This window comes from Salvelinus namaycush, chromosome 2 (genome assembly GCF_016432855.1).
Source record: "Salvelinus namaycush isolate Seneca chromosome 2, SaNama_1.0, whole genome shotgun sequence".
Taxonomy (NCBI): Eukaryota; Metazoa; Chordata; class Actinopteri; order Salmoniformes; family Salmonidae; genus Salvelinus; species Salvelinus namaycush.
The window spans coordinates 64,710,968-64,736,933 of record NC_052308.1 but is presented as its reverse complement, the minus strand read 5'-3'; the positions used below and the strand labels follow the sequence as shown (position 1 = coordinate 64,736,933).

At 44.3% G+C, this 25,966-nt stretch overlaps 4 protein-coding genes across 4 annotated transcripts; 1 reads left to right on the top strand and 3 right to left on the bottom strand.

Annotated features, from left to right (window-relative positions):
* Window positions 1-687: 687 nt before the first annotated feature.
* On the bottom strand, window positions 688-3,635 carry LOC120066057 (THO complex subunit 4-like). The gene is made up of 6 exons (XM_039017143.1): window positions 3,260-3,635; window positions 1,913-2,074; window positions 1,654-1,801; window positions 1,464-1,533; window positions 1,145-1,340; window positions 688-981 (listed from the first exon to the last, which is right to left on the bottom strand). The coding sequence occupies exons 1-6, from the start codon at window positions 3,491-3,493 to the stop codon at window positions 967-969; spliced, it is 825 nt and encodes a 274-aa protein (XP_038873071.1). The 5' UTR covers window positions 3,494-3,635; the 3' UTR covers window positions 688-966.
* Window positions 3,636-4,097: 462 nt separating this feature from the next.
* On the top strand, window positions 4,098-6,553 carry LOC120027417 (anaphase-promoting complex subunit 11-like). The gene is made up of 3 exons (XM_038972349.1): window positions 4,098-4,156; window positions 4,368-4,487; window positions 6,196-6,553. The coding sequence occupies exons 2-3, from the start codon at window positions 4,379-4,381 to the stop codon at window positions 6,339-6,341; spliced, it is 255 nt and encodes an 84-aa protein (XP_038828277.1). The 5' UTR covers window positions 4,098-4,156; window positions 4,368-4,378; the 3' UTR covers window positions 6,342-6,553.
* Window positions 6,554-7,671: 1,118 nt separating this feature from the next.
* On the bottom strand, window positions 7,672-10,716 carry LOC120066048 (protein phosphatase 1 regulatory subunit 27-like). Its single transcript, XM_039017130.1, has 3 exons — window positions 9,480-10,716; window positions 9,038-9,188; window positions 7,672-8,633 (listed from the first exon to the last, which is right to left on the bottom strand). Exons 1-3 carry the CDS (start codon window positions 9,709-9,711, stop codon window positions 8,504-8,506), a joined length of 513 nt encoding a protein of 170 aa, XP_038873058.1. The 5' UTR covers window positions 9,712-10,716; the 3' UTR covers window positions 7,672-8,503.
* Window positions 10,717-10,830: 114 nt separating this feature from the next.
* Window positions 10,831-25,490, bottom strand: LOC120066041 (protein disulfide-isomerase-like). The gene is made up of 11 exons (XM_039017117.1): window positions 25,174-25,490; window positions 22,970-23,176; window positions 20,986-21,119; window positions 20,539-20,676; window positions 18,931-19,035; window positions 18,508-18,633; window positions 18,032-18,232; window positions 17,256-17,376; window positions 16,142-16,323; window positions 14,748-14,864; window positions 10,831-12,472 (listed from the first exon to the last, which is right to left on the bottom strand). The coding sequence occupies exons 1-11, from the start codon at window positions 25,310-25,312 to the stop codon at window positions 12,404-12,406; spliced, it is 1,539 nt and encodes a 512-aa protein (XP_038873045.1). The 5' UTR covers window positions 25,313-25,490; the 3' UTR covers window positions 10,831-12,403.
* Between the last annotated feature and the right edge of the window lie 476 nt (window positions 25,491-25,966).

Below are 25,966 nucleotides of genomic sequence, written 5' to 3'. Positions count from 1 at the left end.
ACCTTACATTTTAGTAACCACAATAGTATGAAATGGTATTATTATACATTGTGTTTGACAATCTCACAAGTGTTGAGCATGTTATACATTTCTTTAGCTTTTTACAAGCATTTGATATAGCAGTACAGTGACCTACCATTGTAAATTCAATAATTTCCACACATCTTACATGATACACCTCGAGGTCTAAAAGCCAATTAATGCCTGAGGTGAAAATGTGGTCGGAGGCACCATGTGGATGGTGTGACATAATTGGAGCCTCCAGAGGCACGCTGCGGCCAAATTGAGCTCTGCACCACATCACAGTCCGCCTCAAATTTTGTAACAATGCAGAAGGCTCCATACAACTCCTAATTGACATGATTGTTTGACAGTTGAGGGCGGAAGGTCCTGTAAAAACCAACTCACTTCACAAGAGCTCTGCACCACAAAGCGCAAGTAGCATGAATGCCCCAACTTCTGCAGAGGCTGTATCACCACAAATGATGCACTGCCAATGCAGACATCATATTGACCATAGTGCCTCAGGCTTTTAGGACCGGTTTCCTGGGCACAGATAAAGCCTAGTCCAGGACTAACATAAGCTCTTTGGAGTATCTACACCAAAATAGTTTTAGCCCATGACTAAACTTAATGTGTGGGAAACCAGCCCATAGTGTTGTACAGACCTTCAACAAGAGGCAGATGCACTGGAACAGTTTGTTTTGTAGGTTTATTACAACTATGCACAAGGAGAAGGGGAGGCAAAGGACCAAAAAAAGTATAATACTCCCCCTCAAAAACCTACAATTGTCCCAAAACAGTACAAAAAGTGTTCATAATATTAAAAAAGGGAATAAAGCAAGATCCAGCCACACATTAAAATGATGCCAAAGAACAGTAAGTGTAAAAGATCTGGTCCATTTCAGGTCCACAATAACAAGCTTCAGATCCGACAGGATGATGAGGGGATTCAAATGAGTAATTCTAACTGGTCTCCATCTGCAATAAAAAGCAAGTGAAAATTAGGACCGTATTCCAGCTACAAAGATAAAGCCACTTGCATTGAATAATTTATATTTCTATACTTTCATACCGTTGTCAATGTAAATAAGATTTTTTTCTTAACTGACTTGCCTAGTTAAATTTAAAAAATAAGATGTACCTTAGCATTGTAAGCATCCAACTGGGCATCCAGCTCTTCAGCAGACAACTGCTGCGGTTTGCCTACACCACCACGTCCGCCTCTACCCCTGCCCCTGGAGCCTCTGCCGGCCCGCCTGTCTCCACCTCCCCGCCTGTCTGAGAAATTGGGGCGTCCAATTCTGTCTCTGTTGAATCCACCACTGCCTCCGTTTGAACTGCAAACAGATTCAAAGACAATCAATGAGCTACAACTGGTATTAACTAGATTTAAATAAAGAAATATATATATATCACATATCATACATGACAAAATAAAGAAAGCTTATAGAATCACATACCTCTGTGATGGTCTTCTCTGGTTATCGTCTCGAATTTGTGACGTGACATGCTGAATGCTCATGGCGCGGCCTGTGAGCAAAAGGAAAACAAGATTATGCATCTTTGTTCAGAAGAGTTCATCAATGACTACATTTCATGACAAACAAGCTTCAAAATAATAGCAATCAACTAATTCAAATTAAAACTCACCATCGAGTGGTACATTGTTGTACTGTTTCATGGCTTTGAGTGCATCAGCCCTCCTCTCAAAGTGGACGTCAGCGGTTCCCTGGCTGCGGCCAGACCGGTCATAGTGCACAGCCGCTTTCTTTAACGTACCGAATTCCGCAAACAACTCCTGGAAAAAACATAACACATTAAGAAACATGACCGGTACAATTCATGTTTAACGTCAAAACAGTTTGGCGTAAAGGCCAACATCTTTGTAGCGATTGACTGTAGAAATTACCTGGATATCAGCGTCAGAGACACCGAAGTCAAGGTTTGAGACAAGGAGCTTGCCGCCAGTCTCCACACCGCCACCTCCTGCTCCCCCACCACCACCACCAGCATTACTGCTGAAGCCACCTTCGAACATGTCGTGTTGCCATTTGTCCGGCAGCTCTCTGGGCTGTAAAGGTACAATGAGAAAAATGCAGCTGCTGACTTCTGGTTCCCCTGCTCCTGCTGATCAGACTGAGCACATTTGAGTCAGTTCCTTAGGCAGGCAGGGGAATCTTGCTTCATTACTACCATTAGACACATTGGTCTATGGTGGATTCATGGTCAGTGTAACAGCACACATGATTTAATAAAAACAATTATATTAATATAGGAAAGAACCAAAACTAAGCTAGTAGGACAGATGGCAGGACTTCCAACTCAAAATGGCTCCTGCCCTACAGGTGGTTTGAAGAATGTGTAGGTAATTAGAATGGCAGCGCAGGCAAAAAAACTGACTTGAGCGCGATGGCAAGGACAGCATCCAGATTCTGATTCAACTCCAAGTGTAGAAAAAGTCCATCCAAAGAAAAATCCTTGATTCAAAACGTGTTAAAGTCATTTTGACATGCTCCCTTAACCGACCATGGAAAGTTCAATAAAGTTCTTTGGGGTGTTGTGCTTTGCAGTCTGGGTCAAAATATGAAAGAAAAAAAAAAAAAAAAAAAAAACTCAGTTGACTGAACATCCATTTTGAGTGTCGCCATTTTGTTAGCTTCGTTGCATAAAACAGTCCAATTCTTGATAATTAGACAAATCTTGAACTTAATTTAAGGCCAACAATGCGCCAGTCGACAAATGAGATTAAGAATTTGTGGACTACTAAAAAACCCACGAGGTACACGTTAAACAGACCAAAAGTGAATATCTGGGGCAGCTCGCATTCACACTACAAACAAGTGTTAACTAGCTAGTTCATGAATGCGGATCAACTCCGTTTTGAAGTGGCCCACGAGGGTGAACATGTTAGCTAGCTAGTTAACGTTCACTCCCAGAAACGTAGGACATGACCAGTAACATTCAATAGTGCTGGCTAGTAACTGTTTGACCTGAAGCGGAGAAATGCAATGTAGACCATGGGCCCACAAACACGACTTTGTACGTCATTAAATGAATAAACGTTTGCGAACAGTGGTTTCTTCTTTGAGTTGTGCCCTATAGCGCACTTCCCGTTGATAATTCCACATCCATCAGCAACTTTGTGAACTACCTGGTACGTGTCGCAGCACATTTAACAAGATCAGCTAAATTATTTAACATTCGTCGTCGTCGCCTCTGCCATGCCTCCTTTTTCTGTGATCCTCCGTGTTCCTACCCTGCTGTATGGCGTGGGTCTGCTGTCACTTCGGTCTCCACTGAAGTTCTGTCGACTCCTCATGGGCCCGGATCCGCCGGTCCGGCCTCCAGAGCCAGCTCCACCGGGTCGGCCTCCACTCCCACCTCGACCCGATGATCCTCGGCTGCGGCCTCCACGATTTCCGCGGCCACCTCCGCCTTTCTTACTTTGTTGAATAATGTCATCCAAAGACATATCCATCTTATCAGCCATGGTGGCACTTGTCGTATTAGAGATCAACAAATAAATGGAAAATTTACTTTAAGAATGACGCTTTTGATAGCAAAATCTAGCCGCTTTCCTCGGTGCTGATCAATGACGAATAGCTAAAGTTTGAGTGACGTGAGTGGGCTTAAAATAATTGTAGTAAGTGACGTAAGTGTATTCTTACTACCATTTCCGTTCGATTTTGCGCTTCTTTCACCACCAATGTCCTCTCTGCTGCTGTCTAGTGCCTCTATCCAGCATTGCAATCACAAAGGTACCGTTGCAAATAAACCAAAGGAAAGTACGAGACAGGCTCCGGAGTGGCGCAGCGGTGCATCTCAGTGCTAGAGGCGTCACTACATACCCTGGTTCGATTCCAGGCTGTATCACAACCGGCCGTGATTGAGAGTCCCATAGGGCGGCGCAAAATTGGCCCAGCGTCGTACGGGTTAGGCCATCATTGTAATAAAGAATTTGTTCTTAACTGACTTGACTAGTTAAATAAAACAAATAAACATCTCTCTGGATGGCAGTATTGTACCTCTTTTGAAATACCTATTTTTATCCTCCACAGGCGTGGGTGGCGATATTTTCCCCGATTCGAGGATGTGACGTTAAATGTGTCGGAACTCTCAGGAAATGTTTTGTGTCTTCATTTTAAAATCGAAGGTAGGATTTTAGAATTGCAATACATTTGCCATGTTACTTACTAGCTAGTTATTACAAATGTCAACAGCGAAGTAACATCATGTGGTGCACCATCTTTCTAGACGAGCAAACATTAAATTAACTACTGTGTATAGCTAGCTAGCTACTAAGCTAACGTTAGTAGTTAGCTAGGTTAGCCACCTTGAACATTCATACAACGTGTGCCCATCAGGTACACGGGAGATGAAGGTTCAAATCAAGCAGTGGAACGGCGTGGCATCCTGGCTGTGGATGGCCAATGATGAGAACTGTGGGATCTGCAGAATGTCTTTTAATGGCTGCTGCCCAGATTGTGAGTTTATATAAAAAGCTGCTTACTAACTAACTACTGAGTTATTCGAAATGTCTCATCACCATTTGACTAACTCCCTGAAATGAATGTATGCACAAACTCAATATGCTTCTTAGTGCATGTACATTGCATTCGGGAAGTTTCCAGACCCCTTGACTTTATTCCATATTTTGGTAAATTACAGCCTTATTATAAAATGGATAAAAACATGTAAAAAAAAATCCTCTGCAATCTACACACAATACCCCATAATGACAAAGTGAAAACAGGAATAAAAAAACAAATGCCTTACTTACATAAGTATTCAGACCCTTTGCTATGAGACTTGACATTGAGCTCAGGTGTCCACCTGTGGTAAATTCAATTGATTGGACATGATTTGGAAAGGCACACACCTGTCTATATAAGGTCCCACAGTTGACAGTGCATGTCACAGCAAAAACCAAGCCATGAGGTCGAAGGAATTGTCCGTATAGCTCCGAGACAGGATTGTGTCAAGACAGATCTGGGGAAGGGTACCAAAAAATGTCTGCAGCATTGAACGTCCCCAAGAACACAGTGGACTCCATTCTTGAATGGAAAAAGTTTGGAACCATGAAGACTCTTCCTAGAGCTGGCCACCTGGCCAAACTCAGCAATCGGGGGAGAAGGGCCTTGGTCAGGGAGGTGACCAAGAACCCGATAGTCACTCTGACAGAGCTCTAGAGTTCTTCTGTGGAGACAGGAGAACCCTCCAGAAGGACAACCATTTCTGCAGCATTCCACCAGTCAGGCCTTTATGGTAGGGGCCAGACGGGAGCCACTCCTCAGTTAAAGGCACATGAGTTTGCCAAAAAGCACCTAAAGGACTCTCAGACCGCGGGAAACCAGATTCTCTGGTCAAATGAAACAAAGATTGAACTCTTTAGCCTGAATGCCAAGCGTCACGTCTGGAGGAAACCTGTCACCATCCATACTGTGAAGCATGGTGGTGGCAGCATCATGCGGTGGGGATGTTTTTCAGCGGCAGGGACTGGGAGACTAGTCAGGATCGAGGCAAATATGAACGTAGCAAAGTCCTTGATGAAAACCTGCTCCAGAGCGCTCAGGACATCAGACTGGGGCGAAGGTTCACCTTCCAACAGGACAACACAGGAGTGGGACAAATCTCTGAATGTCCTTGAGTGGCCCAGCCAGAACCCGGACTTGAACCCTATCGAACATCTCTGGAGAGACCTGAAAATAGCTGTGCAGCAATGCTCCCCATCCAACCTGACATCGCTTGAGAGGATCTGCAGAGAAGAATGGAGAAACTCCCCAAATACAGGTGTGCCAAGCTTGTAGCATCAAACCCAAGAAGACTCGGGGCTGTAATCGCCGCCAAAGGTGCTTCAACAAAGTACTGAGTAAAGGGTCTGAATACTTATGTCAATGTGATATTTCTGTTTTAATTTTTTTTATAAATTAGCAAAAATGTATAACCTGTTTTTGCCTTGTCATTACGGGGTATTGTGTGTAGATTGTAGAATACGGCTGTAATGTAACAATGTGGAAAAAGTCAAGGGGTCTGAATACTTTCCGAAGGCACTGTATGTCTATTGATGCCTTCATATCTCAACGGTTATGCATAAATTGTCCTTTGATATCACGACGTGTTCAACATTGTGACAGCATGGACACTTATCCTCTATTGAGGGGAGACCTTTCAGCAACAATGTCTACTTTCCAGGTAAGGTTCCTGGAGATGACTGCCCATTGGTCTGGGGCCAGTGCTCCCACTGCTTCCACATGCACTGCATCCTCAAATGGCTCAACTCCCAGCAGGTTCAGCAGCAGTGCCCCATGTGTCGGCAGGAGTGGAAGTTCAAAGAATGAGCTCATCCGGAGAACGTCCACTTGAATGCCCTTTCAAAGACTGAGACTGATGCGTCACAATCAGAGGATTGTAGTGTTTCGGGATACATATGCTTCTGTTTTTTGTTGTACATTTCCAGCTACTTTGTTTTTCTCTGAGGCTGTCAAAGTTTGTATTCTGTGGAGGGGTGTGTGAATAACAATGAGTGTGAATAAATGTGAATAGGATTTAATCTTGAGCTGCTACTGATTTACATTTAAATATCGTGGTTTTCTCAAACTCGGTATTTACATTGAATGAGTAACTCTCCTTAACAAGCTGACCAATGATTCATCAATGCAAATTCATTGAATTGGTATCGATAGCCCCTGAGATTTACAGTGTACAAAACTTTAGGAACACCTCTTTCCATGACAGACTGACCAATCCACTTCAATCAGTGTAGATGAAGGGGAGGAGACCGGTTAAAGAAGCCTTGAGACAATTGAGACATGGATTGTGTCTGCGTGCCATTGAGGGTGAATGGGCAAGAGGGTGCCAGGCGCACCGGTTTGAGCGTGTCAAGAACTGCAGCGCAGCTGAGTTTTTCACGCTCAGTAGTTTCCCGTGTATATCAAGAATGGTCCACCACCCAAAGGACATCCAGCCAACTTGACATAACTGGGAAGCATTGGAGTCAATGTAGGCCAGCATCCCTGTGGAACGCTTTCGACACCTTGTAGAGTCCATGCCTGACAAATTTAAGCATTTGAGGGCAAAAGAGGGTGCAACGCAATATTAGTAAGGTGTTCCTAATGTTTTGTACACTCAGTGTACATGTCCTATTGTTTTGACAGTCAGGACCACGCAGAACAAACCAAAAGTGGAGCCCCACCCGAAGTACATAGAAACTTCTCTCAAACCACTCAACAGTATCAGCTACATACAGCCCACTAATATGGTAGACGTGGTGTACGGGAAACTTCCACTCCTAATACTGATGGGTATTTTCTTGTGGCTAAAGCACAATCCTGACTTGGCTTTAGATTTCCTCAGCCGCCCTTTCCCAAACTCTACTTGTCTCTCTTAATCCATCAGAAACCAGCACCTCAGCCATTACTCATTGTGCAGAGGCATGGATAATCACCTTCCTGCAGAGAGCTGGTCCAATTAACAAGCATTAAGTTGATCCCCGGCCAGAGCCATCTTACTTGGAAAGCCTACCAGGAACTGTACCTTGCTTCAATGTTGGAAATGCTTCTCAGTCCACCAAGGTTGATTGGTTACTGTAGTTTGAAAAAGAATACATTTTCTTTCCCTTCAAACAGTTTTGTCAAGTTGATGAAGACCAAATAGATCACCAAGTTGTTTTTGTATGAAACGATTTTAATGAAAAAATTTATAAAAAGGCAATTATTTACAAAGCCGTGTAACCACAATTGATTGCACACGGTTTCAGTTACAAATGATTGTAAAAGGAATTGTGAACACAATTAACCATTCCAGTGGTGTTTGCAAAAGTATAGAGGTAAAGCGTTAGACTAACAACATTCATGTGGTACATTTTAGAGTACATACAGTATGCAGGGTACATATTCATGTGGTACATATGCAGGGTCTTTGTTTCAAATTGAAAAGTTGTATGATACAAATCTTGAACTATAAATGCTGTCAGTGGGTAGAGTTGACCTATCACATTGGTTTACTGCGCTGGGCAGTAAGCCCCAAATTCAGAGTGGCCCTACGAGTCAGAGGACAATGACAGATCCATGTTTCACAACTTCCAAAAAAGCTTTAACACATCAACTATAAAGTAATTAGAAAAACTCATTACCATACTGTTATCTAATTCATTTCAGTGCTGCGTTCACCCTCAATAAAAAAAAAAAAGTACAAAAGCTCAAACTTACTTCTGCACCTGCAAACAGCATTACAAAGCGATGCCTGCTGAGATTGCCTGGGAGGAGCCCCTTTCCAGCAACAGTTCAGTTCACTCTCAAAGGCAACCATCTACTGTTGGCTGGCCGCCTTCCTCCCACCAGACCAGATATGTCTCCAGGACGTCTACAAGAGAGGGAGGGCACAGAATGACGATGTTCTACCGATCTGCCCATTTCATTCCATTGTGGAGGGTCAACCGGGAGGCCTGGGCGAGGAAGGAGACTGAAGTTTCAGTGACGTTTTAAGGTTAGATGACGAGAGCTCAGTCGTCTTCCACACCAAGCAGCCCCTGCAGCTCACGAACCCCGGTGCACTCTGGGTCGATGAGATCGGCAGGTGTCTCCCCACACTCGTTCTCCGCCTGAGGGTCGGCGCCAATAGAAAGCAGGTACCTAGTGGGAGAAGCAGGGGGGGAAAAGCATTAGAGGAATGTGGCGGATCCTCAGCGTAGCTTGCTGCTACTGGCGTATGAGTGATACTCAAAATTCAGCCAAAGCGTGTTTTGGTTTGTCTTCCTTGCAAGCACTTGAAACTGTAAACCGGCAGTGTGAGCTGCGTCCTAGTAACATAAAAAATCTGAATCTTCCCCTATCCTGAAGTGCAGGGATGATGCATTGACATGGTATGGCCAGCAGCATAAATACGAGTTAGTCAGAGCATTCAAGGCTTCAAGTTGCTGTTAATAGTACATCAGCTGAAGTCCCACTTGTGCGAGACCACTGACCTATCTTAATGTGTGTGGATAAAAAACTAAAGCTAGTGACTAGATGTGGGTATGCTATGTGCGTTGACTCACTTTGCAATGTCAGGGAATCCGTCACTGCAGGCCATGTGGAGAGGTGTCCAGCCCTCCTCGTCTCTCTGGTGGACGTCTGCTCCGTGCTTCACCAGCAGCTTCACACACTCCAGGTTCCCAGAGAGGACAGCCTCATGGATCGCTGCCATACCTGCAGAGCAGTCAATGGGAATGGATGGCAAATAGCATCAGTACAGGTTCATTTTTAGGGACAATGAAGGGAACACTCAATGATCAGTTTATACTGAGGCATTATTCCATTACTGCATGTTCCACAGAGACAAGTCATTGCATCAATACTAGAGGGATTATAAATGACCAAGTCTTTGGAACTGTTACGCCCAGTTGAAATCTAACCAGAGTCTGAAGATACTTCTGATGCTTCAAGCTCTTGAATGGCTTAAAATGGTTTCCATGTTGTTCTGATTTCATGGTGACTCACCGGAGTGGTAGATGGTTTCCAAGCTGACCCTCCTCTTTCTGATGAAGAGTCCGATCCTGTCCAGCTCGCCCTGCCGGACGTAGTCCTGGAACACAATGTCGTTGGGGAAGTGGACGCTGCGAACTGGTTTGATCTGTGGAGGAGAGTGGGTGCAAGAAGTGCTGCTGGATTCCTTAGGGCCATAAGCCTTGATGCCCATGGACTGGCAGACTGGGTCCTGGTAGTACTTCATCCGTATGAAAGTGTTCAGGCTTGCTCAAAGAAAAAGAAAAATCTGTTGAAAATCTTCAAGCCTTTTTCAATGGTAAAATTATAAAGCAGAAGGCAGTGAAATTATTGAATTAAGATATGTCCTTCAAAAAAAAGGCCTTTCCTCTTCTGTCAACGTCTCTCGTGGTGCAGTGTCCTGTATGTTTCAGACAGCGGGGCAAGTCCTGTTCTGAAATCCAGGGCCTGCGTATAGACCTCTATATACTCTCTGCAGGGCTATTTTAGGTTCCGTCACCTGACAGGTCAAGTTCTAGAATTGGATGAGTGACCCTAAGAGGCGGGACACTCCTACCATCCTGTCACAAGCACTGGACGCAGCTCATAGTGCCAGTCATGACAGTAGCAGTAACCACAGCTTCTGTTTTCACCCACAGCCTATTAGACCCACTCCCCCCCCCCGCTTTTGAACTTGACCCCTCCAGCACCCAGATGCTCACCATTCAAGATGCATGACAGCCACTGGTCACGCACCACCGAAGGGGGAGAACCTTCTCGTAAACAGGACATAGAAGCCAATGCTAGGCATCGGGCCAAGTGTGTGTGTGGGGGGGGGGTCAAGTGTAATGACTGGGCTGTTGAAAATAGCAATGTTGATAAAGCGTTTCAATTAGACTTCGGCCAATGAGTCTGTCAGTCATATACTATGCATCCCTTTAACATTACAGAAGTGTAAATCAGTCAATTTGGCTTTAGTTTGGTTGTCGTGGGAAATCTAATGCAAGAGACTAATCCAGTAAGCATGACTTAAAAATTGGCACTTTTTCTTCATTGAATCATAGTTCCAGACAGGAGTACTTACTGTCCATGTGTTATAACCATTAGAAGCATTGGGCCCTAGTTACAGCCTATTTCAAATACATTTATTGGTTACATACGTTATTGCGGGTGTAGCGAAATACTTGTGGGAGCTAGAAGCACGGCTGCCCTATCTGTCAGCGCCATCTTAATAGCATAAGTACTATTTACTGGCATACATATGTTATCATGGTAGGCAATCCAGTTGAGATAGTCTCCCTTTAAAACTCCACAGTATTGATATATTGAAGCAATGTGCTAAAAAAGTGCAAGAATAAAAGCCAAGTTATTTTTCATATTTTTATTTATTTGGCCACCAGTTTTCACTTTTCCACGTCAAATTCAATGTGATGGAATGCGTTTGTTTCTAAGTCATTTCCCCCACCCCCTTGAACAGCTGCTGTTGAACCTCACCCCGGTCTGCCCTACTCAACCCTCCCATCCCAGCCAAACATCACAAAAACATTCACAACCTTGTCCCTGGACGTAAGAAGAAAAAAAAGCAGACTCACGCAATCACGCTTACACACCACCAGGCACACAAACATCTCCATGGGGACAAGAGCGTCAGTTAGAGCCAAAGCAAGAGGGATGGGGGCAGTACAGGTACGGTGGGGGTAGGGCTGTTGCACTGTTCCCCACCTCCCCAAAGACAACCAGGACAGAGACCGCTCTCAAGAGTCCCAAAACACAGTTCCTTTTAAGTATCCAACCCTTCCCACAGTAACCATGTGGAATCTGACGGCATAAACACAGTAGCCTGGTCTCAGATCTATTTGTGTCGTCTGGTCAAGACTATAGGAGTTGGCGAGACTGCACAAACAGATCTGGGTCCAGGCTATGAACACAGTGATACAAACAGAAACCGTCCTGGGCCTCCCCACAAATCCCAGGTTTAACAGAGTCAGAAGGCCAACTCTACCCCAGCTTAAAACTTTAGCTGGGCATTACTGGTATACACAGATTATTTAATGACAGATTTTTAAAAATATATATTGAATGAAAATACAATTAAATAAAACAAGCTAATTCCAAAGTATCTTTTTTCTTTCTTTAAAAAAAGTAAGTCAGTAGCCATGCTGAAATGAGGGAAACTGAACTGAAAAGCATGATTTGCAGACTTAGAGGGAATGAAGGCAGAGAGAGAGAAGAATACAGTGACCCTCAAGATTGGTCTCAGCTACAGATGCATATATTGCTTTCCAGGGGCCTCTGCTACATGGAACACATTGCTTCTTTATTTTGTTACTCTTTACAAAAAGACAATAGGATGGCCCCAAGTCCCCTGAGAGATCAGTCCATACATCCCACCATATAACACCTCTGGCCCTCAGAAAGCCTAGCAGAGGAACAAGAACATAAGCAACCCCCCCCCTCCCCCAATCCCAAAACTAAAAACCAGCTACACCACAAAACTGCACCATCCTCACTGCGGCAGACTGGGGGAAAGTAATTCGACAAGAAATGACAGGTACATAACCCAATTTGTGGATCCAACTGGATATGTCAAGCACAGTATCTTAATGCCATTTTTAACATTTTGGCAATCAACGCCATCGTTTGATTGATGTGGAACGTTGGTAATGAAAACAGCCATTAAGACCACGAGGTGCCGTTCTGCTCTGTTGAGTTCCCATGACAAGGGGACAGACGAGTCCATGTGGTCCAGCGGGAGGGAGAAAGGGGATAGAGGTTGTCGAGGTGGCTTCAGGAGGGGGGCTGGCCGAGGGTCCTGCACACATCTGCAGACTGACTGAGGAGCAGTTAAAGGAGAAGTATTAGTGTTCACAGAACAGGGGTGGAAGTGATGGTGGTTGGTTGGTAAAAGGGGTGGGGGTTCGTCTCTCCTTCGCCGGGTCTTATAACTCGTCATGGTCGCCACCGTCGGCGTCAGAATCACTGTCCTGTTCGTCCAGGTCTTCCATATCCTAGGAGGAGGAGAGAGGAGAGGGTCTTTAACACCTGCCTGGAGGAAGCCGCTCTCTGAGTCTGCCCTGACTGGGCATGCAGTTCTTGGGAGTAGAAAGCTTGGATGCTATACTGAACATTGTGGTGGGAGGATACTACGCAGCTCATTTTGTGTGGCTGTCCTGACAAACCATATATGCTCAAATTAAAAAATATGGGCAACATGACATGCTTGAAAGGTTGTTGGAGAAACATATGTACATTTGAAAACAACCTAAGTACAAGACATATGTGGGGCACTGAGGTTGAACTGAAATGCCCTTTCATCACTTTTGGCAGACTGCATGAACAAATACAGCATGGTAACCCAAACAGTATGTCATTAAAAATGAATAACACTTACTGTTTTTCTAACTTCGTATGTATATACTGCATTGTAGACAAGGCATATCCTATTTAACTAGTGCTGTACATATACTATTCTTCACATATCCATTTATCCAGCCATCTACACACAGTGTATTCAAACCCCTTTAACTATATTTTGTTACATTACAGCCTTACTCTAAAATTGATTAAATTGTTAGTTTTTTTCAACAAAGTACTGAGTAAAGGGTCTGAATACTTACATAAATGGGATTTCAGTTTATAAAAAAAAAAAAAAAATTGCAAACATATCTAAAAACCTGTTTTTTGCTTTGTCATTATGGGGGGGAAATTATGTAATCTATTTTAGAATAAGGCAGTGATACAAAATGTGGAAAAGTCAAGGGGTCTGAATACTTTCCGAATGCACTGCACATTCTATCCACGTTGTCTATACATCACACAAACACTTCGGACTCAGACATTGCTCATCCTAATATTTATAGATTCCTTAAATCCATTATTTTACCTTTTAGATGTGTGTATTGTTAGATATTACTGCACTGTTGGAGCTGGGAACAAGCATTTTACTACATTCGCAATAACATCTGTTAAATATGTGTATGCAACCCAAAGAAATTTGAAATGACAGTCTTGCAAAGAAGCAATTCAGTCACAGCTGCCGGGGGGAGGGATACTGTTGACTGAGGATGTGGGGGTGAGGAAGGTGGGGTTGAGGATATTGACTTGCACGTTCGGACATGAGGTCTGGTCCCAAGGGAGAGCCTGGTAAACAGCGGCGACAGCTGCAGTGGGCATTAGCGACCGCAGTCGGGGAATGGTCTGCAATTAGACTTCTGAGAAGGGGGTGTGGTAGGTGGGGTGTGTGGTAGTGGGATGAGGGCATTCAACTAGTTTGAGCTGGATCTCCAGTGGATGTTGGATGCAGGCCCTGGTCTTAGCACCCAGCTATGTGCCAGGGAAGGAGCGAAACCCCAACCGCATCTCAAAAAGCCACTAGGCTTTATTTTTATTTTTTAGAAGCATTAGATAGAGATTACTGGCTCTTGTCATTTGGCTTCAAAATGGAGAGAAAAATCCCATCATTCCCTTGTGCAAGAAGTCTTGGATGATGGCATCATAAGGAACATGATTCAATTTCTCAAAATATCTTACTCCGTTTCGTGCATTACTTCATACACCTGGGCATTAGGGAATATCCTGGTATAAATTCTATTAGTCAGAATTATTACAATCTCAGGTCAGGATTTTGAGTGGGTAAGGTTTGTCATCTCCATCATTGATGACATGGGCTGCTGGACTAATGACTGTCTCTGCCTTAATGGGTCATGTATTGAGCATGTCTGTCTGGCTGTCTGCTGTGCTTGAAGACTGAGTTCATGGAAGTCTTCGTCAGCTTGACCTACATCTCCACTAGACCCAGTGTCCTCCAGGTTGGATTGGAAAGTGAGATGGGGAAAGACACCAGACTTCAACACTGACAAATAAATACGTTTCTGGGGAGAATTCAATTGATCAGGATGCGTTGCACCAAAAGTTAAACCTCCAACATTGCTGCATTCTCCTGCCCTGTCCAGCAATGCATTACTCTTACTGGATAGGGGTTGGCTGTAATTCAAACGCATCATTTTTTTGACACTTTGAAAGCGGCCTTGAGCAACATTCACATTTCAGCGTGCACTTAGCATATGACCGTGTAAAAAATAAGTAATTGTGAAAAAGGTGGGCGTTTTCAGATCAAAACTGCAAGTAAAACGAATGGGCTTTGAAACGGTTTGCACGATTTCATTTTGACCGCATAGCAATGCCTTGCGGTTTAATGCAAATCTGTTATGCAAACATAATTGTAGTGTCTGCTTAAGCATGAAGACAAACCGTTTATCATACCAATCCAAGGCGTGTACTTACATCAATCCCCTCATCCTCCTCTCCTTCCTCTCCAGCCGGTGCTCCGCCATCCTTGCCTCCGCTCTCCAGGAACTTGGTGAAGCCCTCCAGTGTCCTCTCACCATTGTAGTCGACCACCTGCATGGAAGAAAATCCCATGCATCAAATTTCTATAGGGATTCAAATACAAATTGATCATTCTCCTCTGCTTTTCCATGAGAAGAAAATGCTCTAACCAAGCAAGACTGACTGCATGCACCACCAACTATCAAATGTGGCAAAATTGGAGCTTTAAAACCCCAAGAAAGTCCAGTGGTCCATTTGTCAAATAACTACTGAAATCTTATCCAAATGTCTAATTATTCAAATCAGCCTGTGGGGTCCCTCAACAACACGTGCTAATTTGAATCTGGAGCCAATAACCTTTCAGGCCTCCAGCCATGTTTAGATCTGTACCAATGAGCAGTCAAGAGGCGATACACAACTATTGATGGATGAGAGAAGGCCAAAGGTGAAATCTTAACCCTAACCACACTGGTAAACCTATTGCCTAACCTGAAATTAAAAAGCATTTTTTTTAATATAGCCAATTTTGACATTTCAGCTGGCCTATCTAATGGGAAATGCTCAGCTCTGCCTCCAAGACAAGACTCATGACAATAAATGCCAACCTGCTCTTTAAGAGCTGGGGTGAGGGTCTCAATAGGATCCCAAGAACGCGAGGGCATTATCGGGCAGCCATAAAAAGAGGGGTTGGGTAGAAGTGGTAAACACCACCACAATGGCAGAGTCACTCAGAGGGCCAGCAGGCTTGGGTTTCTGTGCGGCTGGCGCTGCTAAATCAACCCTCCTAGTGAGTGTGACAGCTACTTAACCTGATCATAATAACCGCACACCCACCTGTAATGCTGTGAAATGAAAGATGATATTTCAGTAGGGTGGATGGATGGGTGGGTGGCCAAAAGCCATGCTTCTGAGATGTTTACCGAAAGAGTCAAAGCCCAGAATGGTTGTGCTACTAACCGACGGGGGATTCAATATTTCTCTTGCGAGGGCTTGGTTTTCAAAAGTGAGACCCGTGCTCAAATGCCAGGCAATTTAACGCTGGCTATGTTGGGTAAATGAGCCAATTAAAAAAAAAAAAAAAATGGTAATGTTATCCAAAAGTGGAATTAGACCTTGCCAATTCCAAAATGGGGTTGTAGTGATGCAATAATCTCATCACATTTGGGTATATAGCAGAGCCCCTCCGTCTCACCTCAAACTCCATCCCCTAGAGTGGGACAGAGGAACTGACCAGCCGAGGACCATGTCAATGAAAACGCTGTCATGATATACATTTGGGAGTCAACTGCCAACAGTTACAAATGGCTGCTAACACTGACAGACATTCCACCTCTTTTCAGTAGACTTACCTTGTGCTCATCGCCTGCGGGGAAGAACTTGAGTGTGGGGAAGCTGTGTACTTTGACTGTCTCGATCTCGTTGGCTGTGGAGTCCATCTTGGCCACGACGATATCGGCGCTGTCCTGGTACTTCTCTCCCAGTTTGGTCCAGATGGGGTCAAGCTGTTTGCAGTGGCCGCACCAGGGTGCATCTGCAGTGGGGTGAGCAGAGGAGCAGTCAGGGATAAGAACATTTTCATGTCCCATACAAGCTCATTGATCATCACCTGAATGCTTAGGCTGGTTATTGTATTGCATGATGTTACTTTCCCTTCCATCTGTATCCACAGTAGAAGTATCACGACATTGCAACAGCATGAATTATAAATACTCACTGATGCAGATACACCTGCGTGGAAAACATAATGCACAGCTGTATCGGATCATTTATACAATGGAAAGTGACAGGAATAGGGGAATGGCTTGCCAACGGCTCATTAATTCAAGCCTGTGGGCTGTAGTTGCCGAGGTTGGCAGTTAGGTTTACGACAGCTGTGCCTCCCTACAATGCCATCCTGCCCCGGCAACCCAAACACTGGGACACTTCAAACATGCAGAGAGAGCATGGCACATGCGCCCCCAGCTAATCGCCCTCGCTCCCCTCAACCGGCTAGGAAATACCCTCCACAGTCGTACGAGAACCTGACTACCCCCCACGTCAGTGACCGTAAGCGACATTATATTAAAGCCCAGGGATGGAAAATTCCTCACTCTGGCTCACCACAACAGTGGAGGAAAGTTTAGTAGTTGTGAGCTATAAAATCTCCTCCCGGGACTAAATTTATCCCAATGTTTCCTTACTCAGTCTTGGGTTACACATCGATTCGTGTGGAGGGCTGATGGAATGATCTTAGGTCCCGGTCTCTTGTACATCTGCTGGGGCTTAGCGCAAAGGTGCAGGGCTAGGAGAAAGACTCCGGTTTCAGACTCAGGATAGCTTCCCACCTCCCGTCCTCCCTCCACGTGGGCGGTGTAATCAAAAGAGCGCACCTCAAAATATATCAGGGCCATCGACCTCTGAAAAGTGAGCCTGTCGACCACCTGGGGCTTACATATGGTATTGATGAGAGAGGGTAGTACTTACAAAACTCAACGAAGACGTTCTTTTTGGGGTCGAAGACGACCTCCTCAAAGTTCTTGCCGACCAGGACTCTGACAGGGTTCTTGTCCCAGTCTTCAGGGATGTCCTGGCTCATGAGGTGGGGCTGTGGGGGGGGGGGGGGGGAGACACGAAGAGGAGAGATTTACGATGGATTACATGACTTTTGCAAAACTAAGAATGAGCTGAATTATGTTAGTTCCAAACGAAGCAACACTTGATTCCCAAGTCATGAGGCAATCTCCTATAGAATGGGAATGATGCAAAACCTGCACAGGGCAGATACTCCCTCACACCACTAAAATAAATATAGAGTCTAACCAATACTTGCTAGTTCAGGTTTGTGATGCAGGCCCACAATTGGTTGTCTCCCTAAAAGTCCTAACAACTGGCACTAAACCTTATGACCTGACAATTGTCATTTGTAACACTTTCTGGCACAGCATGTTAGCCTACATCTGCACTTTCAAGCCACTGCCATTGACGCCCAGCCATCGAGGCATGACGACTGCACTGTAGTGACCTAACAGTAAGAGAGACTGGTTCATCAATGTCTACAGTAGGGCACGGCTGTTCTCACCGTCTAGGCTGGGCTGTGGCCTACTGTACTGAACTTATCAGCAGTCAGGGGGCACCCCAATGATCTAAAGCCCAGTAACAGCATAACCCTGTAATCTGAGTAACACTACGTCCTAAAACACACACACAGAGCATGTACACTTGGAAAGTCTGTAGTCGTTGTTAGGCCAACACACACACACCTTGAGTTTTCCCTCGGTGAAGAGTGTGCAGAAGGCGACGATGTTGTCGGCAGTGATGGCCTCGCTCTCGGGCCTGTACTTGGTCATTTCATCCTCCAGCGTGATGAGGCGGATGGCAGGACACTCCTCCTTCTTCAGCCCAAAGAACTCCAGGATGCGCTGGTTATCGTCCACCTCGCTGTCGATGAAGATGAACAGGATCTGGGGGAGGCGAGGAAGAGGATGAAATACGAGGCTTATGTATCTAGCTATTTAGTCTAGGTAGGTATTCTATGTACACGCCAGTACAGTCTCAATGGTACATACCGACACAGTGCTGCACATGCAGTAAATGACTTTAAAGGCGCTGGATAAAAAAAATAACTCCCTTTCTCATAATAAATAGATCAGGAATAACGAGCACACTGCCTTTACTGGAGATAAGGGACAATGAATGAAGGTCGTCACTTTGAATCCGTTCAGTCTGGTCCACCCACCTTGCCCTTGAATCCCTCTGATGCCTTCTTGAACTCGACCATTTTATCGTTGAAGTCGGCGGCAGTCTTGGGCACGAACATGAGGATGTGAGACTTGATTTCTCCTCCGAAGATCTTGGGGGCGGTCTGCAGAGAAAACAATGTCATGAAGCGCGAGTGTCATACACGGGGAACAGAGCTCAGGATATAAAACGCTTGTATTAAAGTTGTGGGAACGGCACTGAAGGTTCTCGCGACAGCCGTCATAGGGCCTTGGTGGGGATGAGGCTGTCGATAGATTCTGTAGCTTAGTGTGACAGAGGAGAGGGAGTTAATCTGGAGAAAGGAGTCTTTTCTGAGTGCTTGAGTGAGTGAGTCAGTGAGTGAGAGGATATTTGAGAGCACATCGGATTCAGTATCAGCGGTACGAAGCACGGCCAATACCTGTTCGGTAAACTCGATGACCAGGGGCAGCTGGTTGGCCTTGATGAAGGCCAGCAGGTCAGCCTTGCTCAGCTCTCCGTCAAAGGTGTTACGACCCTCATCGAACTGTAGAGGAGAAGAAAGAAGGAAACATTAGTTGGAAGCCAAACCCGTTAATACGTCACCAACTTTCCAGTTTAGTCCCATTTTATTATATTCTGCCTGTGAACTCCCCACAACCCAAACAGATTTACCAAACAAGCTCATTTGAATCCCTTTGGTAACACCAGCTGAAGGAATCAACGTTAGGCTAAATGGGGTTTTATTGAGTGTTAAGAATAGCAGTACAGTGCCGGTCGGCCCTTACTGGTACACAAAGGGAAAGTTGGGAGACCACAGGAGTGTGTGTGTCAAGGTTGAATTACACACACACAGAGAGAGAAAGCAGACAATAGTGGGGTAGTATGATGACTGATGAGCAGGGGGCTTACCGGGCGATAAGATGGAGGAATCCCATCTATGTCTCATTAGAGATGGAGGGTTAAGCCTTTAAAATGACAGGCAGAAATCTAATGAATTGCGACGTGTAAAGGCCTGCCGTTAAGCTGGCCCTCCCTGACCACTAAAGGGCAATGATATAAAAAAGTAGGATAAAAAAATATTCTCAGCAGATAGAGATGGAAACAGGTTGACAAGTGTGGTCTGGTCTACTCTTGTCCAGCCATGAAAATCCAAAGGCTTTTGGGTGGCATCTGTTTTCAAATGTCAGATGGAATCTTACTTCTGCTGAATAGGAGCCAAATCCTAACTTGAGATCTAACACACATTTACTCCCATAGACATCGGTGCCTTATTTCTCAAGTTTAATATTCAGCCATATGCCTCATACTGGAAGACTTTCAGACCATGTTTACAACTACTCAACCCAAACCCCCACTAGCGGCTGGCTTCTTTCCTTGTTGACCAGTGATGACTTATCAGGTGAAAGGAAGAATGTATTTGACATAACGTCTGATATCTATGAAAAGGCAGGAATGTGGCCATAACATGTCGCATAACAACTAATGGAAAGTCCATGTGGACTGTGACCTAGTTCAGCCCAGGTCCGTTTAATCTGACAAGATGTGGCTTGGCTTCGAAATACAGCTATCCAATTACCACATCTGGTCCTTTTAAGTATCATTGTCATTTGAGGGAGGGGAGAGGTTAAGACCATTACATGTCGGAGCCAAATTTAATGACCAGTTGACCTTCCATGTAAAATCTGAATGAAGAGGAATCCCTCATCTTGCTATTACCGGGGAAATGCTTGTTCAAATGAGTGTTCAAATTCCTTGCTCAAATTCCTCAGACAGAGACTTGAGTATGAAGGAAGAATCTCAGGGGGGCTATATCAAAGAAAATAGCTTGCCCCTTCTTTTGAACTGTAAAGCACTGCACTTTATTTTAGAGACCAGCCAATGAGACTAGCAGGGAAACCCTATGACCTAATACAGTGGCTGCCACTAACCCATCAGTGATCATCTAGGCATGTCTAGCTCGATGATCATGGTTACACCATGATCAGGGTAGTAATTTTGAAAGAGATGCGTGATTACGTCATAATGAATCTAAGTATTCGCTCCGTACCTTCTTGAAGAGGACCACGCCATCCTTGGACACCTCGAACTTGGAGAAGACGGCGTCGTTGGAGGTGATGCCGAACGGAACATCATCGACGGCCTCTGCAGCATTCAGGAAAGCCTTGGCTCCCTCAGACTCGACATCCTGGAAGACGAAGAGACGCTTAGCTTAGATGCCATCATACATGAACCGTAAGACTCATTAATGATTAACACATGCCCATCTACGCCTTAACTCATTTGAACTGTGAGAATGATTTGTATGTATTTTTATTGAAAATAAGCCAAACCCATTGATTAGTACTGAAAAAGTGTGAAACTAGCCGTCTAGTGGGAAATGGGACTTAGTTGGCACTAAACTTTCCTTCAAAGAATTCCTACAGATTGACCTTGTAGTAGCACAGTGACCTTGCGCAGCTAGGCCAGAGTAGTAGGTCAGAGGTCATCGTCTCACCTTGAAGAAACCGATGACTGCTACCTCGTTGTCGACGATCATGGACTCCACCTCGGCGACTTCCCCCAGGGTGGTGGCGGCTGGTCCAGTGCGCTTCCTCAGCCAGTTGACGATGTCATCAGCCTGTCTGCCAGCTGCAGGAAGGGAACAACAGTTCTAGTAAGTCACTATGGCAGCGTTCAAACATTAATAATGTATGAGATTGATTCCCTACTTCCATTGTTTATTGTACTGTAATGTATTCACTGAGCAGACAAGGTTGGCCATGGTAAACAATACAAGAGAATGGCAAGCCTGCCTTCATGTTTCCTAATCATGTACAGATCAGAGATGACGGCAAGGGCGGACGCAAGGTTGCATTTTGAATATTGGAACAGGGCCCAGGTCACATGAGCAGGGCTGGCTGAATAGAAACTAATGCTACGGGCCGCCACGGACAGATCAAACAATGCTTCAGGGTGAACAGGCAGAAAAGCAAATTTACTCTGCCACGACAGTGGTGTACTTGAGTAAACACAGCTACAAGTATTGCTACAATTATTCTACTTGAATAGTCGTTATGACGGACAAAGGACCATTTAAGACCTCTCATTTAATAAAGTATTTCTTAACTGATTTGGTCCCACCAGCCTTGTTACTGGCAGACAAAGGAAAAAGGTAGCTAGATTAGTTTGCCCCACCCGAGAAGACTTAAGCTCTCTAAGAACCAACGTGTCCCAATTAAGTGGACTGACTCATGATTAACCTGCACGTAATTCCAAAAAGAGCCAATGACGCAACAGCGGAGCAACACCGCTGAGTGACGCTGTAGCCAGGCCAGACAGACACAGCTGGAGAAGGGATACTGTGGCCTTGTGAGTGCTCTGCTTTTAGCCCAGAGAGAGCGAGTGCTGGAAGTTAGGGCTGTCTCCCCCACCCCCCTTAAAAAAGAAAAGAAAACGCAGCCAGTCAGTGAGCAAACGTGAGGAACTGCACATTGCCTGGCTGGGGGGATGGGAGGGAGAGAGCATGGATAGAATGTGTGGAGGAGGGAGGGGCCCCTTCATTTAGTCACAGTTATATGGGGAAGAGTGAATGGGCCATTGGCTAACACACACTTGGCTGATAAGGTCACATTACCAGCATAAGAAAAGGCAATACTTAGTGTCTGAGCCATCCTTCAGAAAATAATTATCTGATCATACACATGATCTATGCCTGATGATCATAACCGGACTACATGACACAGCTTATCACTTTGTTGGTAACAGTTCTCCCAGTCCCTGAGGTACTTAGGCATTGAGTAATTAGGTTGCTCCAGATTTAGTCGTTGAGATCAATAATTTACAATAGAATCATTTGGCAGTTGATAATCTTATTTGATATAATTGGTTATTTGAAAATCAAAAGAAATTTAGGGTAGAGCCTTGTCCAATTGACTTGAGAAAGTGAAAAACTGGGCTAAATTTGTAATGGCTATCCAAGTACACAGAAATAGCCCAGTTCTGCCTATGGACTCAGTCCACGATCATGTCAAGCGCAGTATATGGTGTAACTAGGGCTGTGACGATTATGGAATTTTAGGTAACGATTAATTGTCATGCAAAGACACGGTTGTCATAATTTAAATTTTTATAAAAATAAAAACTGTAGCTTATAGACCAATGCATTATAGGAAAATGAGTTAAAACATACCTAATGAAAACACAGCTTTCGTGAACCCCCCCAGTCTGAAAAGCAAATGGTTTTGACCGCTTGGAACTTTTGGAAATAAAGCTTCATCCCGCACGTGACATTCTGCTCATAAAATGATTAAACTTTACCCACTTCATGTAAAAATGAACTGCTATTGGGTGAACTACATCTCCTTAAATATGAAGTTGAACCCCATCCCTTCTCCTGAAATTAACGGGGTACGACGATTCTGATTAGTACTTTCTTTAGTTCACAGTTATACGACAATCGTGCCAGCCCTAGCTGTAACATACATCACTCCACTACTCACCAGAGTACTCTTTGGGCGACTCCTTGTCTCCCCCCTTGAAGAACTTGATGGTAGGGTACCCCCGGACACCATACTCCTGGGCCAGTTCTGCCTCCTCTGTGGCATCCACCTTGGCCAGGCGGATCTCTGAGCCCTCTGCCTTCAGCATGCTGGCAGCTTTGGCATACTCCGGGACCAGGGCCTTGCAGTGGCCACACCACGGGGCATCTGGAGCAAGAAGGAAATCGTAGAAATAGAATTAGACCACACAGCTTCAGAGCCGAGAGATTCACACCGACGGGTGAAGTAGATGCAAATACTGTAGTGACTCTGTTGATATACTACGTTAACATGTGAGTGTTGCTAGTTTGGGCCGAAGGGATGATTTCTAATTACTAAATAAACACTAATATTGGTACAATGTTTGTATGGAGGGAGACATTCGTATTTAGAATTTCCAGATAAGTGAGCAAAACATTTACTTACAGTAGGCTATTTAGAGGGCGTGGAAAAACCTAATCCGGCAAGTTAGTTTTCAATGAGCTTACTGAAACGACTAGTCTTGGGCTATAACTAAAATAGTGAAAATGTTGCCTGAGAAGAGGTGGATTTCTAATCTGACTTCTTATGGAGGACATAGAATGGCTTGTAAAGGTTCTGAATGTATGAACCCTATGAAAAAACCCATGAAAGTTTGAACAAACTTAACCCATTGACTGCCTGTGATGGTGTGACTAACGGGACTTGAGATGTCAAGATATCACCATAAGCTTGACAAGTCTATTAAGCTTGGTTTTAGGTTCAAAGACCAAAGGATATTTCCTCAAATTATAAAACAGTCCTACAGCAATTACTTTAACTAAATATTATGTTTATCATAGTTTCAAAACTTAAATAAAAATGAATTGGTGCGTTTTCATTGCAGTGTTTCTTAGTTTCAGTGGAGAAAACCCCCAAGTTCCATCAGCCAGGAGAGTTAAACAAAAGTTGAACAGATGATTGAACTTTGAAGTACACGTCAACTGAGCATCTCATCTAACCCTTCAGGTCCAGCCAGTCCGTGAGACACGTGAGCGAACCGTTTTTAGCCCTCCCCCACGTCGCTCATTGGAATGTCCGAGTCGTGGAGTTCTCCGATTGGTCTGTAGGCTTGTCAGCTAAAAGTTCAGAATAGCTCAGAGTTTGACAGTTGTAGCAGGACCGGCCTGCTGGTAACATAAACACTATTTATTAAAGAAACCCATTGCACTTAAGAAAAAGTGGAAACAACCAAGTTCATAAGCATTTAACAAATGTGTCGCAAAACCACTGCAGCAATTTATGTGAATGTCAGTAAACGTACATCAAAACTCAAAGCTCCTAACTGAAACCGGAGTAGAAAGTCTGCATGACCAGGAAACGATATCTAGCAATTGAAACTCAAGTGGTGAATGAATCAAACCATACACGTCACTCTTACAACTAATGGAGTCTGCTTGATGTATTCACACGACTGAATGGTGTCATCACTCAAGAGATGCTTTGCATGCACTGTTGCACATCTAAATCGTGCATGAAGTATTCTCGAGGGTACACAGAAGCACAAGCCATCCTTTGTAAGCTAAACAAACAATAAGCTGTAGTCACGTTTATAAACTTCTAGATCTATGAAACAACCAAGGCTGGTAAAGAAACCGGCACTTTCACCAACAAGAGAGGTCAGACGAATGTGACTCTCGGTTTTTTATTTATCAGTCCTGTGACGGCTAGATCGGGATTCACTGAATGTTCAATTTACCTGTGTGCCAGGTACACTAGCTAGATAGTTAGCTAAATGCAACAAAGTCCCGTACTAGTAAGGTTAATCAAATGTGCAGTAACTAGTTACCTAGTTAACGTCACTAGTTACAGTTAGCTAGCTGGGAATGACATTGCCTCAGATTCCTTCAAAACATGTAACGTTACTACTTGAAATTCAACGGCCAACAGTGCAATCAACAGTTAATGTATGAGACAGGCCTAACGTTAGTTAGTGAAATTGGTCGCTAACGTTTGCCCAGATAACAAATCAGGAACGCTAGCTAGAAGACGTTGGTATGCCATTCCACCTTCGCCGTAACTGAAGTGAAGCTGATAACACAGCGGCAAGCGAACTCCGCTAGCTAGCATAGATGCGTGAACAAATTAGCAGGCAAGCAAACAAGTTATGTTGTCTAAGCCTTTATATGATCAGGTAGTTTACTTACAGAATTCAACTAGGATGTTTGGGTGAGCTTTCAAAGCCTCCTCGAAATTACTTTTCTTCAGCACCAGAACATCATCTTCTTCGCCGATATCAGCCCGGCTTAAAACCGCCAGTGTGCATAGTAGGAACAACTTCAACATAGTTGCTGTAGACTGCGGTTTCTTACAGAGAATGTGTTCGTGCTACACGTGAATGGGCTACCGACTGAAAGTGGTGTATTTATGTATTTTATCGTCTTACAGTTAGAACTGTATCTTGTATGTTGTGTCTACCGCTACTAACGTCGTGGCATTACGCGCAGGAACCAGAAGGGTCAGCCGTAGTGCGCAGGCGCATTTATCAGCTTGAAAGCTGCTCGTGTTGAATTGTGACTGGACCACAGCTGAAGGTACCTGGAAGTGAATCCAATTTGTCAATGGATGTGTATTGAAATCGATTGCATTTCTTTGCGGTCACATTCCTGCTGATATTTCTGAATATGTTAACACAAATAACTAAAATGCCTTAGAATGAAGGCTTAAGGTTTTATGTAGAAAAGGTGTTGAAACAGTATAATATTCATGAGAGGAGATGGCAGATGGAATGGCGAATGATACCTTGCCGGTTATTAAAGACTGCAGTACATTTGTTTTCAGTTTGCATATTGTTTTGATATTCGGAGTTTGCTCGACAATACCTCTTCGACATAAGGTTCTAGGATGATTATGGTGATAGAGAGCAAGGTACAGAATTTATTCCTTCAATGGGGAAATATTAAGGGCGCTATATGGTCAATTCGTCATCTGCATTCGCAA

Excerpts from the sequence above, each read along its gene's own strand:
- LOC120066041 (XM_039017117.1), bottom strand. The coding sequence starts at position 25,312 with ATGTTGAAGTTGTTCCTACTATGCACACTGGCGGTTTTAAGCCGGGCT. Across the intron at positions 23,177-25,173 it reads AAACATCCTAGTTGAATTCT|ATGCCCCGTGGTGTGGCCAC; the intron begins GTAAGTAAACTA and ends TTCTTGCTCCAG. Across the intron at positions 18,233-18,507 it reads CAGAGGGATTCAAGGGCAAG|ATCCTGTTCATCTTCATCGA; the intron begins GTGGGTGGACCA and ends CGCCTCCCCCAG.
- LOC120066057 (XM_039017143.1), bottom strand. The coding sequence starts at position 3,493 with ATGGCTGATAAGATGGATATGTCTTTGGATGACATTATTCAACAAAGT. Across the intron at positions 1,802-1,912 it reads TCTCTGACGCTGATATCCAG|GAGTTGTTTGCGGAATTCGG; the intron begins GTAATTTCTACA and ends TGTTTTTTCCAG. Across the intron at positions 1,534-1,653 it reads CAACAATGTACCACTCGATG|GCCGCGCCATGAGCATTCAG; the intron begins GTGAGTTTTAAT and ends TTTTGCTCACAG.
- LOC120027417 (XM_038972349.1), top strand. The coding sequence starts at position 4,379 with ATGAAGGTTCAAATCAAGCAGTGGAACGGCGTGGCATCCTGGCTGTGG. Across the intron at positions 4,488-6,195 it reads TAATGGCTGCTGCCCAGATT|GTAAGGTTCCTGGAGATGAC; the intron begins GTGAGTTTATAT and ends TCTACTTTCCAG.
- LOC120066048 (XM_039017130.1), bottom strand. The coding sequence starts at position 9,711 with ATGAAGTACTACCAGGACCCAGTCTGCCAGTCCATGGGCATCAAGGCT. Across the intron at positions 9,189-9,479 it reads GGAAACCATCTACCACTCCG|GTATGGCAGCGATCCATGAG; the intron begins GTGAGTCACCAT and ends ACTGCTCTGCAG. Across the intron at positions 8,634-9,037 it reads GGATTCCCTGACATTGCAAA|GTACCTGCTTTCTATTGGCG; the intron begins GTGAGTCAACGC and ends TTCTCCCACTAG.